We start from the raw sequence: 18,768 nt of genomic DNA on the forward strand, positions 1-18,768 counted from the left end.
GCTTTTGTCACTCGCCTTTTCTTTGAAAATGTTTCATTTAGCCAGTGTTCTTGAATGGACATTGAGCGGATTTAAATCCGGTATGGATGGCCATTTTCCCTACACACCGCGAGTGTATTGTTCTGATGTTTTCTGACATCTAATGGTGTTGTCAGGGCAAATCTATTGGACGCTTGCCTTTGACTTGCAGAGGCTTTTCTGATATTTCTTCTCACTGTTAATGTGCTGCTTAAAATACAGTAGAATACAGGTTTATACTATGGTTGTGTGTCTGCTGGGACAGTGGGTGTATCTGCAAGAATGTGTGAGCCCGTCCACATCCCGGTGTAATTCTGGGACTTGCCTTTTTAGTTAACACCTGGTAAATATCATCCTGTACAAATGCTTGCACATGGACCTCACTTTTTCATTTCACTGATGGTTAGACTTCTAATGAACAGACACACCGAAAGTTAGCAATCCTTTTACTGAAAGAAAATTACATTATGTCCATTTTTGACATCATGAAAATTATTGAAATAAATATCTATTTCTATAGTTTAGACTCATAGGATATAATCCCACTGAGGTCAAGGACTTGTCTTTGTCACTACCATATAGCACAGTGCCTGACACGTAGAAGGCGGTGAATGAAAGGGGGTACAGCCATTTTAAACTTTGGCTAGCAATCCTACCATTGTCCCACATTCTACCAAGTGCATACAACCACCAACCAGTAATTCTAGGACCTCTCCTGCAAGGCAGGCAACGCTTTCCACAAGAAAGCTGAAAAACATTTTGTAGAGATTTGAACTGACAATTATGGGGATGCCCGGTCCTCCCCCCAGGGCAGCCACAGACAGAGAGCCTCCAGACACCGACTGCCTATTTAAATGTGCCACTGAAGGTCTTCAGGTTTGAGCAAAGGGACGGAGCTGATACTCTGAAAATTCTCCCACTCCAGTAGCTCTACAGAATCAAAAACATGTCAAAAGTGCATTTCTGGGCTGGCAGAAAGGACAGGACCTCTTCAGAATCCTGAAACAAGGAGGGACCTGGGCCAGGGAGGAGGGAGCACAGAAGCCGGTACAGCAGCCACCAGGGGAGGGCTGGGCACAAGTCACCAAGTCTAGTGATCTGGTGGCCCCAGTTAGAGGGAGAAAAGGACGAGAGGCGTAGGACACAAGTAAGATTAGAAATTGCAATCAGAACACCGTGGAAAGGCAAGACTTTTAAAACACTACAACAACACTGAAGATGCAGCCTGGAAACCTGCCGTCCAACGCCATGGGGAGGCGAGGAAGAAGCCTAGATTCCTGAGGCTGGGATGGAGGGCGACATGCGCTCCCCCTGAGAGCTGAGAACAGGCCCCCACGGTGGGTTAGGATTTATGTTACTCATGCCTCAGAGGAAACCCCAGGCTGTGTAATTAATACAAAGAGTGGCCCTGGGAAAGCGATAACCCTTGGGCAACTGGAGGACACAGCCTCAAGCCAGGCCCCAGAGGCACACGGAACACGGAAGATGTTCCAGGTCTTGGCATCGGGCTTCTTAAAGGCAATACTATTTCTACCTTGAAAGATGTGAAGAGGCATAAGAATTATGACAATTACACAGTAGACTGCTGAGATAACCTGGAAGGCTTTTAGAAAGAGCCAGATGGACACTCACACTGGAAAGGCATGGGAAGTTCCAAGCAGGATAAAGAAAAAGAGACTCCTACATAGGCTTGATACGGGAAAACTGGAGAAACACAGAAAACCAAGAGACGATCTTGAAAGCATCCAGAGATGCTTTAAATTGGAGGTTGTCTCCAAGATGTGCATGATCACTCCCAAGCCAAGGTCCTTCAACGGGAAGGAGATGCGCTGAGAGCCTTAGAGATGGGATTGGCATCCTGGCTTCGGTGGTACCCCTGCCAAGGATGCGCTGTGAGACTCTAGCAGGTGAATGAACTCAGTTTCCTTGCCTGCAAAATGGGGATGAGCACAGTAGGTGCCTCTTAGGGCTGCTGTGACGATCAAGCAAACACACGTGCCAAGCTTCGCAGAATGACACACCTTCACCCCAGGGTGATGAGGTTTTCATTCCATTCCTGCCATCACACACCGTCCACTCACCACAGAGCAGGGCCACAAACAAGGAGACAACTTCTGAGCAGTGGGAGAAGAAATCCCCATTTATTCAGTACCAGTCGAGCCAGAAAGCTGGGCACTTTCCGAGCACCAGTCTCCCTGTGTGCCCTTGAGGTCTGGTGAAATGGTAATTATACAGACTTCCCAGAGGATGAGCTTGCGCCTCAGAGGGATTGAGGGCTGGGCCCACGTGGTAAGCCAGGGCTCCAGCTTGTGCCTGTGCGACCACAGAGTCTGGAACCTCCTCTCTTCTCCATGATTCTCCAAGTCCCCCTCCACAGTGCCGGACTGGGGCAAGCGCAGACCACACTGGTGGCAGCCGGCCTCTTCCACCGTGGGTGGAGTGGGGTGGCGAGGGGTGTGCAAGCTCTTGTTCTCCTCCAGGGATCTTGGCACCGAACAGATGCCAGCGGGGTGGCTCAGTGCCAGCAGGGCTGGCGCAGCCAGAAGCACCACTCCTCCTGCCTCACTGCCTCGCCGTGACTGAGTACCTGCTTCTCACCAGATGAGGTGGGAGTGGGGAGGGAGGGAGAGTGGAGAGGCCCCACCACCCCCTCTTGCCTCTGGGCCCCCTTTCTACCTGGGGGTGTCCCCGGACCCCAGGTGGCATGGGACAGACACGCTCCTGCCAACTAGGGGACCCCGGCTGGTTCTCAGTTGTTCAAAGCCTCTTCCACCCATGAGGTCAGGGTGGCCGCTCTGCTCTGGGGCACGGGGCACTGCACGAGGGCAGCGGGGCCCTCCAGACCGGCTCCGCTAAAGGGAGCACGAGATGGCCCCTCGCCCTCCTCTAGAGGCTTCTCTGCGGCCCCCAAACTCCTGCCGGAAGCGGTCAACCTCCCTCCTGCTGTCAGGTGCATACCATTGACCCAGATGTCCAAGTTGGCTCTTTGGTAGCTACTCTTCTAGTAAACATGACTGCTGACCTGCCTACGCAGGCCCTTGGCTGGGCACTTCCAATCCCAGAGGGCTGGCAGTGCCAGGAGGAGCCCCTGCGGGCTGAGTGGAGCAGGTAGATGGACAACTAGCAACCCAGCTTGAAGGGCAAGTCCACGCCAGAACACTGCAGACAAAAGGGACGGCACTGGAAATGGCAACGAGCAGGACAGGGGACGCCCAGGTTGTCAGCTCTTGCACGGGGGCAGAGTTTAGCACAGAGGGCATAGAGACTGGACAGGGAGGCAAAGGGCGGCGTCTGAGGCCCCTTTGCTTGGACGGACACACGGGGAGCCTGGAGCTAGTGCTGGGGCAACAGGGGCTCCAAGGCCCTCAGATGGTGCTCCTTGCAGGACAGGGCCCTGGTGGGACCGGGCACATGGCCAGGACCTGCGACCAAGTTTCACCCCCAGCTCTGCTTGGGCCTTGCTGCACAGGCTGGCAAGCCCTGACCCTCGGAGGGCTGGGCTGTTCCATTTGTGCAACGCGCTGCCTGGACGGTGGTGTGGCTCAGGAAGCAGGGCCCGTGGGAGACAAGAAGGGTGGCCTGGGGCCAGGCAGAGGGAGCGTGTGGTGTGACTAGCCCAACCGAGGGCCGCCGTGACTAGCTGATGGCCCGGAAGGTGAGGAGGGGGAGGGTAGAGGGCATCAACACGAAGCGGTAGATCATCTTTACGTCCTCTTGCACCAGCGTCTCCACCAGGAAGTTTTTCAGCACCTAGGACAGAGGCGCGGGTTCTGCCTGGCCCGGCCTCCCCTGCCTTCCAGGGCCCTGAGGGTGGGTGCCCCAGGAGCGGAAGCCTGAGGTTCCCGACGAGGCTGCCCGCCCAGGCCCCATCCAGGCCCACTCACGTGGTGCAGCAGAAGCAGCATCTCCACCTCTGCCAGGCGCCGCCCCAGGCACTGGCGCACGCCAAAGCCAAAGGCCAGGTGTGGGAACCTGGTACCGGAGGCCCGGCTGTCCAGCCAGCGCTGGGGATGGTAGCGCTCGGGCTTGGCGAACATGGCGGGGTTTCGCCCCAGGGAGTACAGTAGCACCTTCACCAGTGTCTGCAGACAGGTGGGGAGGGGCGGGGTCAGAAGCCCTGGGAGTGAAGGTCAGAGGGCGGGGCGTCCGACAGAGGAGCCCTGTGGCCTCACTCACCCCGGCCGGGATGTGGTATTTCTGCAGCACCAAGTCTGAGCTCACCTGTCGCTCCAGGAAGACACCCACGGGGTAGAGCCTGTGCACAGGGGCGGCCAACAGGGTCCTCAGCTGCGACAGGGCGCCCGCTTCCCTTCTGCAGCCTTCCTAGCCCAGCGCCCACGGCCCGAGGGCAGCTCCCCCAGCGCCCTCACAGCTCGCTCCCGGCACTGGGAGGCCCAAATCCCGAGGAGCTGCTTCCTTGCCTCTCCTGAGTCAGCCAAAGCGGCCCCGGCCTGAGCAGCCCCGGGCCAATGAGGACACGACCGACGATGGTACCGGGACACTGAGGTGCGATCCCAGAGGAAGAAGCACCCCCATCCCTTTAGGGAGAGGAAGAGGAGGTGCAGGGGGATGTAGCCTTGGGCCAAGCTGCTGACCAGCAGCCCCAGGATCTGCCTGCAAGCCGCGGCGAGCGGGCTGTCCCGACAGCGGCCAGGGCAGCAGGGGGAGCCCAGGTCTACCACGCCTACCTCAAGGTCTCCTTGAGGGCTGCCCGCAGCAGGGGCAGCTCCGTGGTTGCCCTCTGGGGATTTTCTGAGACCCTGGCCTCGGCCACCAGGCTCTCCTGGCGCAGGGCCTGCTGCACTTCCGGGTTCCGAGCCAGTTCAAAGAGAGTCATCAGCAAGGGGAAGGCCGTCTGCAGGAGCCACGGGGCCAGGGCTCAGACCTGGGCACAGGCTGTGCCCCTCCACCCCCAGGGCGCCCCTCCACCCCCAGGGCACCCCTCCCAGAAAGATGGCCGCCGTCCCCTGGGGCAGGGGGCCTGCGTGCACGGAAATGACAAAGCCCAGAGAGCTGAACCTCAAGATCCTAAAGCCACCTTGTCTACTTCCCCTGAATCCCTCGGGGAAGGTGTCCCCAACCTCAGGGAAGACCCAGGCCTCCCGCAGCCGCTTCAGAGCCCGGCTCTCACCCTCCTCTGGGCCCAGGAGGTGCCCACTCTTGCTATCTATCCAGCGGGGAGGGTTCAGGAGCCCCGGGCCATCCGCTCCCCGTGGGTCACCTCCCTGGCCAGCCACAGGCAGGTCCGAGCACAGGGTCCTAACACAAACCAGCCACCCCAGGCCCCAACTATTTCCTCCTCCTGGATCATCTCCATGTGCAGGGAGAGGTGTCCGCCAGCCCAGCCTGAGATCTGGGAGGCTCAATATCTCCTAAATGCCGTCCCCAAGGCAGCGCGCCCCTGGCATCTCCTGATATGCAGATATGGCTCCCTGTTGCTCCCTCAGCTTTAGTCCGTGCTCTGCCCTGTGGCCCGAGAGGGAGCAGAAGTCTGAGTGAGACACTCCCTACAGTGGCTTCCTCTAGCCTTGGATACAGGCCTGGTGCCCAAGGCCCCCTCCTGACAGGGGCCCTGACCCTGTCTGCCCTCCTCTGCCCACGTGCCCTGTTCCCCCCACTCAGCCTCACAGCCCTTCCTTGCTGTCCACTCTTGCAGGCCCTGGCCTGCTGCCCTCCCAGCCTCCTCTTCTTGGCCTGTCTAACTTCTGTGTGGTCCTTCCACATCCAGCGCAAAGGCCTCCTTCTCCAGGAAGCCTTCCCAGAGCTACCTCCTGAGGCACAGGTCCTGCCCTGGGCTCTCTCACCTTGTGGTTGCAACACAGTCCCTGCTCAGGGAGTGTCTGCACCAGGGGTCTGTGCCTCTGCTCAGGATCCTGGGTGCCTGGCCCAGAGCAGGCCCTCAGAGATGTTGGCGGATGCAGGTTCGGTCCAGAGGCAGGCAGCTTCGGCTGCACTCACACCCCGGGGCCCACCCTGCCCACTGTGCCGTGTTGTCAGCCACCTGCTCTCCCGCCCACACACTGGAGCCCCTTGCTGTCCCTCCCATCAGTCTGTCACTGCCAAAGGACCTTGAGTGAGAGCCACAGGTACTCTGTCCCTGGGAAATGTCCCCTGTGTGGGCCTCCAACCGCGCCTCAGCCCTTCCCCCCCACTCCCCCGCCCCAGGACCTAGATGGTCCCCGGGGTCTCTGCTGCTGCATGTCCCTGGGCCTCGTCCACTCTGCACTCTGCCTGGAGCGTGGCTTCCCACAAGAGTAACCACAGACTCCTGCCTTTGAGGCCTGGCTCCCGTGCTCCCCCTTCTCAGTTGGGAAGCTGGAGCCGTAGACTGGGGAGGGGCTTGCAGGAGACGTTTGCCATGGGAGGGGGCAGCCTGGAGGCAGGAGGGCTCCCTGTTCCATGGGAAGGGCTGGGCATTGGCCTAACCGTGTCCACGCTCCCAGCAGTGAGGTCGATAGAGTTGGCCTTGATGGTGTCCGGGGTCATGTCTGCACGCATCAGCAGCTCTGCCACGATGCCGCTGTAGTGCCACGGGTGGCCGAGGGCCAGCTCCTGATATATTCTCCGGATGGCTCTGTTGGCTGCGGGACACACAGAGACAGAGGCCCCTGGTCTGGTGCTGGGAAGCACTTTTTTTGTCATCCTCCTACCCTTCAGCCCTCAATACCCCCAGGTCTCCACGTCCCACCCCCATTCTCAGATCAGCCCAGTCCAGCCTCACTGCCAACTATCTTGGAGACCATGAAGAAGCCACAGGTCCCTCCTGTGGCCTCCGTTCTCCCCAGGCCGTGGTGCGTGGAGGGGGCCCTGGGGGCCCTGGTCGCAGCACTGCCCGCTCCCCCGCGCTCACCGTACTGGAAGATGTAGTCCCAGGCCTCAAAGTGCTCCTTCCACATGTTGGCGCTCGTCCAGCGAGACAGGCTCCTGGGCACGAACATGAGCTGCACGGTGGACTTGAACATGGCCTCCAGAGCGTGGATAAAGTTCAGGCTGTCAGGATTCGGGTGCTGGGCAAAGAGGCCCAGCTGCTCTCCGTAAAGGACTAAGTGGCTGGCTGCGGCAAGGAGGGGGTTCCTGAGCCCGAGGCAGCCCGGGCCTCACGACCACCTGCTCCCAGCCCTCCCTGACCCCACCCCGGCCCGCTCCGGGCGCGAGCCCACACCTTCGATGGCGTAGTGGAAGATGCTGGGCCTGATGTCCAGGGTCAGACTCCCGCGGGCATTCTGCACCACCCTGGCCTTCAGGGCCCGGGAGAAATCCCTGGCCACCCGATCCACCAGGGGCGTGTACTTCTGCACAGCCTGTAGCGACAGCACGTCTGGGTTCAGCCGCAGTCGGTCCGAACGCCACTGGGGCCCGTTTCTGTCGAGCAGGGAGCGGGGCATCAGGGCGTCCAGAGTCAGCAGCTGGCCGCGGCCCTATACCCCACCTTCCTTTCCCCAGAGGGAAGCGGGCGAGGCGGGGAGCCGCCTGGTGGTTCCTAGGGGGCAGGCTGCCCGCGTTTGGGCCTTGGCGGCAAGTCTTCCTCAGGGCAGCCTCGTGCGCTTCACCCAGAGGAGACGGGGGCCTCTGCCTGAGCCTGCTGCGGGGGTTTGTGCAAACTGGCAGGCCCCGTGCCTGGCACACCCGTCTCCCACCCGGGCCCTCCCTGGGACTGAGGCTTTTGCTGTGAGGAAGGGGGCTGAGCCCCCAGGCAGGCCAGGCCCAGCTTTGCTCTCGTCACACCCCAGAGTGGGCGAGGCCCCTGGAGACCTTCATCTCCCGGCTCCTGTAATGCTGCCCCTGTGCCAGCCCCACCAACCCCTCCCTGCAGAGCCTCCTGCTGCAACGTGGCAGGAATCAAGTCGTGTCTCTCCTAATATTCCCACGCAGAGCCCGGTGCTGACGGGGCGCTGCCTGCAGGGCCTCCAGGGGAGAAGTCCAACCCACACGCCAGCCCCTCGGAGGCCTGTGCAGGTGCGGGGCTCCCTGACGGCAGGCACCATCCTTCTTCCTCTGGCCCTGCAGGAAGGGGCCGGGCTCCCCTGCCCAGCCCCAGGGCACACACGACCCCCAGGGCATGGGCACGATCTGCATCCGGAGCCAGTGGTCACCCTCTCTCCACCCACCCGGATGGTTCCCGGGCAGGCGTGCTTCGGGGTCTTCCCTTCCTCGCCTCCTGTCTGCACCCAAGCTGCCAGCCCCCTCCGTCCGCGTCCCCACTCGCCCGCACAGCAAGAACACGCCGCACGTGAGGCCACGGTCCTGTCGGTAGGCCAGCCAGGGCTCCAGGAACATCCGCCGGGGGTGAGGGCTCTCCACCTGCTGCAGCCGCTCCACGTCCTCGGGCAGCATGACAAACACCATGTGTCTCCCTCCCACGTCATACCTGTGGGACAAAGCTCCCAGCCCTGCCGTGGCGCCGTGTCCTCCCCGGGGCCCCACTCTGCAGAACCAGTCCGCCGCTGGCCCGGAGCGGGCGGTCCCTCCCGCCGCCTCACTGAAGCCTCCCCTCCTCTGGGGTTTGCGTTTTGTGCTCCCAGCCGCGAGCCACGCAGGGCTCCGTGCTCACGAAGGCCCCAGTCTGCCGCATCAAAGGCACAGACCTGCCCCGCTGAGCCCCCTCCCTGACCCTCCCCCTCACTCCCCGGGCGCCCCTGCGCCCAGCAGGGACTCAGCTGCCAGGAGGGACAGAAAGGTAGGGTGTTCTCGCCGAGGTGGGCAGGGAGAGCTTTACCTGAAAATGGGCCCCAGCTCCTGGAAGGCCTGATGCATGTCCAGGTGTATGTTCTCAGAGCCCTGCTCCTTCCAGATCTGCAGCACCCGCATCCACTTGTGGCCAGGACACCGGGGCATGGCTTCAAAGGGCAGCACCGCCTTGGGGGCCGGAGTGGCTCTGCTGCCCAGCGTGCGTGCCCTGTGCAGGGACAGCCAGGGCCCTGCCATCCACGCTCTGGCCTTTGCCCACAGCGCCATCCTGCTGCGTCCCCGCCCCCTTCAGACCCATCCTTTTATCTCCGCTGGCTCGCTGGACCGGCCGACTGGATCACGTCAGAGGAGAAAGTGTCCCTGGGCCAGACCAGGAAACCCGGGGCAGCGGTCAGGGCTGGAGGCCTCCAGCGGGGGAGGAAAGAGACGGACGGGCGCCGAGTCCGGCAGTGACGCAGGCCTGCTCGGGGGTGGCTGTTGAGAGCAGGGGCAGGGTCTGGAGCAGGGACCCGATGGGGTGGGGCTGAGGGCAAGAGGCCTCCCTCCCCGTCCAGTGAGGGAAAGGAGCAAGACGGATAGGTGCCTTATCTTAGCAAGGGATGAAAGGGGACCTTGGGTATTTTCATCCCTTTTCTACAAGGACCAGAGTGGGAAGCAGTGGTGAGGGCTTTGCTCTAATTTCTCGAGGCCGCATGTGTTTTGTCCACTCTTCCCCAGGCCCTGGGCTGGGTCCAGGGAATGGAGGCGGGAGCCAGCAGGGGGTCTCCCAAGGGGGGCTTCCAGTCTCACGGGGGCAGAGAGGGGGATGCAAAGACACCACTGGCGGTGGCACTGGGGCCGCCAGGGCACTGATGTGGCCGAGGCCCTGTCTGTCTGGCCTCGCTGGTCCCGCTGAGGAGCAGAGAACACCTAGAAGACGGGGTCACTGGGAGGGTGGCCTGCAAGCCCCTCCTCAGGCAGGAGGGTGAGAGGTCCCCGCCTCCCCCCCCCCCGGGGCCTGTGCTCGGGGCCCGCAGCCTCCTTTCCCCCCGGAACCCGTGCTCCCAGTGTGGGCAGAGTCGATGACGGGGGTGTGGTTGTGGACTCCCCCTCTCCCAGGGACCCTGGCCAGCAAGCACGCAGCCGGAGCCAAGCCTAAGAGCCAACCCTACGAGGGGGTCCACGGTTTGGGGCCCCGACTCGTCTCACCCATGCCTGGCAGCTTTCCCGTGAGGTGGGTAGCGCTGTCGCCGTCCCCATTTCCTCAACAGGCGACTGACGCCCGGGGCTCCTGTCACCTCCCAAGGCCCCCCGTCCCGCCCGGTGTGCCCGAGGGGCCCCAGCTCCCTGACCCTGACTTGGGGGTGAGGCGGTGAGGCCACCGCAGCGCAGGCTCTGGGGGCAGGACGGAGGGTATGTGTGGGGTTAGCAGGGTGGCTGACGACCTGAGTGTTACTGGTCAGTCTACTTCAATCCGTTCCCTGCTCCTGACACTTCCTCGGGGAATATTCGGCTGGGGTAATGAGTCAGAACCGCCAAGGCCCCTCGTCAAGCTGAGATGTATGACGTGCCTCAGCCCCCGGTGGTGTAAGAGCCGTCCTTGGGCCGAGAAGACGCAGCCTGCCCTTGGTGTGCTGGTACAACAGCCCAGGCCACTCTGGCCAGCCTCCTGCTGCCCGTTCCTGCCGGTGTGCCCTCCACCCCGCGCCCCCTCCCGGCCTCTCCTGGTCTGCCCTTGCGGCTGTCGGGGCTCTGCCGGGTGCCAGCTTTCCCCGTCCTTACACATTCTGCTGCAGGGTGCTGGACATACAGGTCAGCCCAAAGCCGACCCCCTGCCCCGAGGAACTGCAGAGGTGGCTGCACCCCGAGGCGCCGACACCACAGGCTCCGGTACTTGCGCTGAAGTCCTGGTGCCTCCCAGACCGCCCAGCCTTGAAACCAAGGTGCAGGTGCCAGGAGAGCCTTCTTGCAATGGCTTCTCGCTGATGAAGACATCAGAGGCTTCTCAGGGCCCTGCTCCCCACGTCACCACCCTGGGGGCCTGGCAGCCCCTCCCTGCAGACTTCCTCCTGTGCTGAGGCCAAACAAGCTGGGAGGCCTCCCCGAAGGCACAGCTGTGGGCAAGGGCCCAGCCCAGCCCCAGAAGGCCCAGGGGCCTGAGAGGGAAGCACCGCCCTGACGTTCTCCTACCCTGGTGAGGGCACGCCGGTGCTGGCTGGAGAAGAACACAGGTTAGAGGCGTCACCAGGCAAGGCTAGTGCACGGTGGCCTTGAATATGGAGGACGTTCCCAAGCAGAACCTGCGTCCTCCCCTGGATGCTGGGTCCCGGCTTCTCCACACTTCATCCCCGACCCTTCCTATCCCCCACTCCAGGCACGGAGCCTGCACCCCAGGAAGGTTCCCAGACTTGTTCCCTCTGCCCTGCGCTGGGGGAGGCAACCGGAGCCCCAGCAGCGACCCAGCCCCTGCCCCACCTGCCCGCCCACGCAGAGCCCCAGGACCTGCTGGCCTGGATGTCTGCCCTCCTGGCCGCTGCCTGGGGGCGGGAATGCCAGCTGAAGCGTGAGGCCAGCCAGGACCGCCTGGAGGAGGCAAGGGCCCCCCCTCTCGTTGAAGCCTGGACTTCACAGGGCCTGCGTCCCAGGACGCCTGCTCCCAGGTCCATGCTGTTACTAACAGTCTGTGTCCAACAGAAAAAGACGGAGAGTGACCCAGCAGTTCCACTCCTGGGTACGTACCCGAAGCACAAAACACGCTAATGCAAAATGATGTTAGAACCACTATTTACAATAGCTGCGACATGGAAGCAACCTAAGTGCCCATCCACAGATGAATGCATAAGGACAATGTGGCACATACTGGGTGTCCAAAAAGTTAGTTAGCTAGTTTCCATGCCATCTGACGGAAAACCCCAAACGAACTTACTACTCAGCCTTAAAAAGAATGAAATTTTGCCATGTGCGACAACATGGATGCACTTGGAGGGCGTTATGCTAAGTGTAGTAAGTCAGACAGAGTAAGACACATCCTGTATGTTATCACGCATCCGCAGAATCTAAGAAATACAAGCTCGTGACTGTAACAAAAAAGAAACTGGCTCACAGATATAGACAACCAGCTAGCGGTTACCAGTGGGGAGGGGGAAGGGGGGAGGGGCAGATAGGGGGAGGGGATCAAGAGGGACAAACTATTATGCATAAAATAAGCTACAAGGATATACTGTACAGCACAGGGGATGTAGCCAATACTTTCTAATAGGTATATGTGGAGTATAACATTTAAAATCGTGAATCATTATATTCTACACCTGTAACTTGTATGGTATTGGACCTCAACTCCACTTCAATGTTTCAAAAGTGGCACATTCACACAATTCAATTCTACGAGTGATGTAAACGAGGTTTACTTTTCATCTACGTACTTATCTTAATGAGCATGAACGATCACAGACCGTGAACCCTTCTCTTACAGTCACACAACTGAATTTCTAACCACGGTGGAAGGATTTACTGCAGGACACACACTGAGAAGGATGAGCACCTATAGAAGGACGAGCTACCAAGACGACATTGAATGAACGAGAACACATATCAAAGTCTGCAACATCGTGATGCACTTTGTATCTGAACTGAACTAGACAATTACATGCACCAAATAGCTGTTTCAAATAGGACCAAAGGCGAAGGAGCGACAAGATCCGGTGATGACGCCTAGTGTGGGGGAAACAGGAACGCAGGCTCGCTGGGGATGTGGAGGTTACCGCCTAGGTTACAGCTTGGTCGACTCCTGCGTGCCCAGAAGTTTCCAGAAGGTCTGGGCAAGACGGCCGGGGGGCGCAGGGCAGCGAAAGTTCCAAAGTCTCGCTAGGACCCGGGACCACAGGGAAGGTTCCAGAGGTCTTGGCAGGATGCGGGCATCAGGGAAGGCTCCAGAAGGTCTTCACAGGACACAGGGTCACGGGGAAGGTTCCAAAAGGTCGCGCGGTGGAGGGGGCGCGGGGAGGGGGGGGGCGGAAACGTCCCATAAGGTCTGGGCAGGAAACGTGGCCACAGGGAGGGTCTGAAGGTCTGAGCAGAATGCAGGCTGGGAAGATTCCAGAAGGTTTTCTCAGGACACAGGGTCCCGAGGAAGGTTCCAAAAGGTCTGGGCAGGACACGGGGAGCGTTGAAGGCTATAGAAGGTTGGGCAGGTCACGGGCGGTGGGCGCCGTGGAGCAGGCTCGGCCTCGGCCTCCGGTCAGCGTTTGCCGGTCCTGAGGTTCGGCCCTACCCCCTCGAGCAAGATTCCAGGATCCCGTGGGTGCCAGTCAGCCATCCGAACCCCAAAGCACGCCCACCCATGGGGTCTCTGGTCTTCCCCTACCCCCCCAGCCGCCCCTCCCCTGGGTACAGGAACCTCCAACCTCCCACGAAGCGGCCCCTCCCCATTCCAGCTTCTGTTGTGTCTTTTTTCAGACCCTTTATTCTGGGTTGAATTTGCTGTCACTTTCCTGGCTTTTGAGATGGAAAATGAGGTCCTTGGGCTTCAGCCTTTCTGCCTTTCTGACGTGTGCTTGGCTTCCCTTCCTTTCCTGCCAGACCTTGAGGGTATTTAGGTCAGGTTTTGTTTTGTAATATTTTAATTATCATGCTGCCCAAAATAGTTTTTGTTTTCTCCTGGGAGTGACGGGGGTGTGGAGGCTTTATCAGTTGGAATTTTTCTTAATGTCCCAACACGTGAAGCGCCTGGTTTCTGCTTAAGGCCACTGTAGTCAGGAAAGGTACTCTGAGTTCCAAAAATCCTTTATGGATGTGAAATCTCCATCTGCCTTTAATTCTCGCGCTACTTTTTGCCTTGAAGTCTACACTGGCTGATACTAATGGATCTGTTTCCACATCTCAATTCTGTTACCCCCTCTGCGTGGGGCTCTTGTTGTCAAATGTTTTATTTCTAAATGCGATGTGCAGTAAACATGCCTTGTAGTTCGATCTGCTGGTAAGGCGACAGCCGAACTGTTTTTGTGTCGAACCATATTCATTTTACCTTCATTTTTGGAGCGTGTTTTCCCTTCCTTAGAATAGAAGTCTTGGTGATCGGTGTCTTCTTTCTACAGCGTTTGGAAGTGATTGTCCGTGAGGTTTTCTGTTTCTCCTGGTTTTGTGGAAAGAGCAGACATGGCTGGGGTTTGGCTGCCTAAAGGTACGGCCTGGATTTCCTCTGGCTGATGTTCAGATTTCACTTACTAAAAATCACTTTCCACGGTTCAGCTGTGGTACGTCTGAGATCGGCCTTCCTTGTGTGAGTTTTTCTTTGGACCTGATGTAAGGCCAACTGGCCCGAGGCAGGGGAATGCAATCAGATTCACAGGTTGCATCAGACTCTCCGGACCACCCAGTTCCAGGAACTGACCTGGGGACCTTTCACCCGGCCCAGCCTTCCCGCCTTTCGAAGGGCGGGACTAGCGGTCCCAAGACTGATGCAACCGGCACCAGATAGTGCCACGATACCCGAAGAGACCACCAGATAAGGAATTCCCTTCGCCCTCCCAGATTCACCACACCCCTTTCCCTTCTTCCCCTATAAAATCTTGCCCAACCCTCGCCCGGGCGCGACTTCTCTGGCCCTTTCTCTCGGACCAGTGAACCTCGCCCGGGAGCGCCCCCTAATAAAGCTCACTTGAAGATTTCCTCTGTTTCGCAGTGCCGTTTGTTAAGATCCGACCTTAACACCTGCCGCACTGAACTTTCTGGGTTGTGGGCAGATGGCCCAAGCTCATCCTGGAAAATCGTCGTCTCTGCCGTTCTCTCTTCAGAGATTATCTCTGTCTCTCCTTCTAGGACTCCGGTTACATAGAGGCCAGATATTGGACTCTGACCTGCGAGTCCCCTTTTCCCAGGTCAGTTCATTGCTTTGTTTTTCTTTCTCTGGGTGTCAGTTTGGATATTTTCTGTAGACCTGTCTTCAGGTTTTCTATTGTTCTGTTTTCTTGCATCTGGTTGGCTGTTAAGCCCATCCAGTGAGTTTTTCACTTTCAGGTGTTTTGTTTTTCTGTTTTAGGGTGTCCCTTTGATTCTCTTTGTGGATGTTGTAGGGGAGGAAAAGATTTCCGCTACCCTCTTAGGTTCCTTTGGCTGGTCTAATCTAGTTGATGTGAGATGGATTAACAGAAGGAAAAGAAACCAATTTAATTTTGTAGGTACGGAGGCCCCATAGGTATAGGATCTAAGAAGTGAGCAGAGATGGCTGTCTACATACCTTTTTAGGCAAAGAATGTGTTATTTGAGAAGATTTGATAAAACAGAGGGATTTTTGCTTGGGGTATCATATTAATGAAGAAGTAACAAAGTTTTTTTATGCCCCTTCCTCAGACTCAAAATCCCCCCATCTTTGGCAATAAGAGTGCCCTCCAATCCTCCCCACATAGGGGAGATACCTTCCCGTGGGACTTTTGCTTCCTGCTTTCAGTGGGACAAAGTAGGGTCAGAGCGTTCTTCTGGTACTGGGTGTTTCTCAAGTAACTTTATTTATTTTTATTTTTATTTTTTTTACATCTTTATTGGAGTATAATTGCTTTACAATGGTGTGTTAGTTTCTGCTTTATAACAAAGTGAATCAGTTATACATATACATATGTTCCCATATCTCTTCCCTCTTGCGTCTCCCTCCCTCCCTCCCTCCTACCCTCCCTATCCCACCCCTCCAGGTGGTCACAAAGCACGGAGCTGATCTCCCTGTGCTATGCGGCTGCTTCCCACTAGCTATCTACCTTACGTTTGGTAGTGTATATATGTCCATGCCACTCTCTCACTTTGTCACAGCTTACCCTTCCCCCTCCCCATATCCTCAAGTCCATTCTCTAGTAGGTCTGTGTCTTTATTCCTGTCTTACCCCTAGGTTCTTCATGACATTTTTTCCCCTTAAATTCCATATATATGTGTTAGCATACTGTATTTGTCTTTCTTTTTCTGACATACTTCACCCTGTATGACAGACTCTAGGTCCATCCACCTCATTACAAATAGCTCAATTTCGTTTCTTTTTATGGCTGAGTAATATTCCATTGTATATATGTGCCACATCTTCTTTATCCATTCATCCGATGATGGACACTTAGGTTGTTTCCATCTCCGGGCTATTGTAAATAGAGCTACAATGAACATTGTGGTACATGACTCTTTTTGAATTATGGTTTTCTCAGGGTATATGCCCAGTAGTGGGATTGCTGGGTCATATGGTAGTTCTATTTGTAGTTTTTTAAGGAACCTCCATACTGTTCTCCATAGTGGCTGTACCAATTCACATTCCCACCAGCAGTGCAAGAGTGTTCCCTTTTCTCCACACCTTCTCCAGCATTTATCGTTTCTAGATTTTTTGATGATGGCCATTCTGACTGGTGTGAGATGATACCTCACTGTAGTTTTGATTTGCATTTCTCTAATGATTAATGATGTTGAGCATTCTTTCATGTGTTTGTTGGCAGTCTGTATATCTTCTTTGGAGAAATGTCTATTTAGGTCTTCTGCCCATTTTTGGATTGGGTTGTTTGTTTTTTTGATATTGAGCTGCTTATAAATTTTGGAGATTAATCCTTTGACAGTTGCTTCATTTGCAAATATTTTCTCCCATTCTGAGGGTTGTCTTTTGGTCTTGTTTATGGTTTCCTTTGCTGTGCAAAAGCTTTGAAGTTCATTAGGTCCCATTTGTTTATTTTTGTTTTTATTTCTATTTCTGTAGGAAGTGGGTCAAAAAGGATCTTGCTGTGATTTATGTCATAGAGTGTTCTGCCTATGTTTTCCTCTAAGAGTTTGATAGTTTCTGGCCTTACATTTAGGTCTTTAATCCATTTTGAACTTTTTTGTGTGTATGGTGTTAGGGAGTGATCTAATCTCATACTTTTACATGTACCTGTCCAGTTTTCCCAGCACTACTTATTGAAGAGGCCATCCTTTCTCCACTGTACATTCCTGCCTCCTTTATCAAAGATAAGGTGCCCATATGTGCATGGGTTTATCTCTGGGCTTTCTATCCTGTTCCATTGATCTATCTTTCTGTTTTTGTGCCAGTACCATACTGTCTTGATTACTGTAGCTTTGTAGTATAGTCAGTATGTGACATTGGCATATTTTGGGGTGGCCTGCGTTGAGCCCTATCAGTGCCCTCCTGAAACCTGCCTGGAATTTTCACACATTAAAGCTGAGGTGGGGGCTTCCCTGGTGGCGCAGTGGTTGGGAGTCCGCCTGCCGATGCAGGAGACACGGGTTCGTGCCCCAGTCCAGGAAGATCCCACATGCCACGGAGCGGCTGGGCCCGTGAGCCATGGCCGATGAGCCTGCGCGTCCGGGGCCTGTGCTCCGCAGCGGGAGAGGCCGCGACAGTGAGGGGCCCACGTACTGAAAAAAAAATAAAAAAAATATATAGCTGAGGTGGTAGGTCACCCTGTTATTTCATTGAATTAAGCTCTTAGTGTTGAAAAGAGATCACTTAAATAGTTGTGTCTCCTTTTGGGAGGTGGTGGTGTAGCTGGGGTCCTAAATTAGGCCTACACTGTAGGAGAAGTCAGGTATTTAATAAGGCATTGCCATGGAAACTAAGGGAAAATAACGACGAATGATGGAAGCAAATTATAAACTGTGTCTGAGTTCTAAAGGCGGCCAGTCTAGAAGAGCTCTTCGTATCAGATCTGAAGCGTTCTTCACGTGGTTTGAGGGCAGGCAGTGGCAACTTGACAGCTTTTCCTGGTTTGTGGCTTGAATGGCTCGAGTGATCTTTCTGAGTGGCCCACGTGGCAAGAGGTACAAAGATTGTCTCTACGTGAGCTGTTGTGGTGATTTCTCGGAAGTTTATGTAAAGTTGTCCATCTTTAGTTTGCATGGCTTTAGAAAAAGGGCAGTTTTAGTTCTTAATGACTGCAAATCAGAAGGGTGGGAGAAAAATAGGAAATTTTAGTTTGGAGACATGTAGCCAAATTTTGAGGAAACACACTGGAAGAATTCAGGGTCTAGTTCATTTTACAGTTCAAAAACATAACGTAAAAAGTAGTCAGCAGGGCTTCCCTGGTGGCACAGTGGTTGAGAGTCCGCCTGCCGATGCAGGAGACACGGGTTTGTGCCCCGGTCCGGGAAAATCCCACATGCCGCGGAGCGGCTGGGCCTGTGAGCCATGGCCGCTGAGCCTGTGCGTCCGGGGCCTGTGCTCCACAACGGGAGAGGCCACAACCGTGAGAGGCCCACATACCACACAAAAAAAATGGGCAGAGAACCTGAATAGACATTTTTCCCAAGACATACATATGGCCAACAGGCACATGAAAAGATACTCAACATCGCTCATCAGGGAAATGTAAATCAAAACCACAATGAGGGCTTCCCTGGTGGCGCAGTGGTTGAGAGTCCGCCTGCCGATGCAGGGGACACGGGTTCGTGCCCCTATCCCGGAAGATCCCACATGCCGCGCAGCGGCTGGGCCCGCGAGCCATGGCCGCGGAGCCTGTGTGTCCGGAGCCTGTGCTCCGCAACGGGAGAGGCCACAGTAGTGAGAGGCCCGCGTACAGCAAAAAAAAAAAAAAAAAAAAAAAAAAAACCACAATGAGATGTCACCTCACACCTGTCACAATGGCTATTATCAAAAAGACAACAAATAACAAGTGTTGGTGAGGGTGTGGAGAAAGGGGAACCCTCAGGCACCATTTGTGAGAATGTTAATTGTTGCAGCCATTATGAAAACAGTATAAAGATTCATCAGAATACTGAAAATAGAACTACCGTATGAAGGGGAAGACGGGACGGATTGAGAGTAGCACCGACGTATATACACTCTACCGTGTGTAACACAGACAGCTAGTGGGAAGCTGCTGTACAGCACAGGGAGCTCAGCTCAGTGCTCTGTGATGACCTGGGGGTGGGGATGGGGGGGAGGGAGGCTCAAGAAGGAGGGGATATATGTGTGCATAGAGCTGATTCACTTCGTTCTACAGCAGAAACTAACACAACATTGTAGAGCAATTATACTCCAATTTTTTTTAGTGACAAAAAAAAAAAAGAACTACCACATGATCCAGTGATTCCACTCCTGGGTATTTATCCAAAGAAAAGGAAAACAGTCAT

General features: G+C 56.0%; 1 protein-coding gene across 3 annotated transcripts; it reads right to left on the bottom strand.

Annotated features, from left to right (window-relative positions):
• Nucleotides 1-2,178: 2,178 nt before the first annotated feature.
• Nucleotides 2,179-8,997, bottom strand: LOC308630220 (cytochrome P450 11B1, mitochondrial). 3 transcript variants are annotated; one of them, XM_081258706.1, is made up of 9 exons: nt 8,735-8,997; nt 8,231-8,386; nt 7,181-7,380; nt 6,869-7,072; nt 6,445-6,599; nt 4,707-4,873; nt 4,240-4,273; nt 3,903-4,100; nt 3,517-3,768 (listed from the first exon to the last, which is right to left on the bottom strand). In XM_081258706.1, exons 1-9 carry the CDS (start codon nt 8,971-8,973, stop codon nt 3,655-3,657), a joined length of 1,467 nt encoding a protein of 488 aa, XP_081114832.1. In that variant the 5' UTR covers nt 8,974-8,997; the 3' UTR covers nt 3,517-3,654. The 3 variants fall into 3 exon arrangements, with proteins under 3 accessions (XP_081114830.1, XP_081114832.1, XP_081114831.1); XM_081258705.1 differs by having other exon boundaries at nt 4,195-4,273; XM_081258704.1 differs by lacking the exon at nt 8,231-8,386 and having other exon boundaries at nt 2,179-3,768; nt 3,903-4,273.
• Nucleotides 8,998-18,768: the final 9,771 nt, after the last annotated feature.

This window comes from Mesoplodon bidens (assembly GCF_964165515.1).
Source record: "Mesoplodon bidens genome assembly, chromosome: 16".
Taxonomy (NCBI): domain Eukaryota; kingdom Metazoa; phylum Chordata; class Mammalia; order Artiodactyla; family Ziphiidae; genus Mesoplodon; species Mesoplodon bidens.

Coding starts and splice junctions, on each gene's coding strand:
- LOC308630220 (XM_081258704.1), bottom strand. CDS start 8,973: ATGGCGCTGTGGGCAAAGGCCAGAGCGTGGATGGCAGGGCCCTGGCTG. Junction 7,381..8,734: donor GAGCTGGGGCCCATTTTCAG/GTAAAGCTCTCC, acceptor CCTGCTCGACAG/AAACGGGCCCCAGTGGCGTT. Junction 6,600..6,868: donor GGACTACATCTTCCAGTACG/GTGAGCGCGGGG, acceptor TGTGTCCCGCAG/CCAACAGAGCCATCCGGAGA.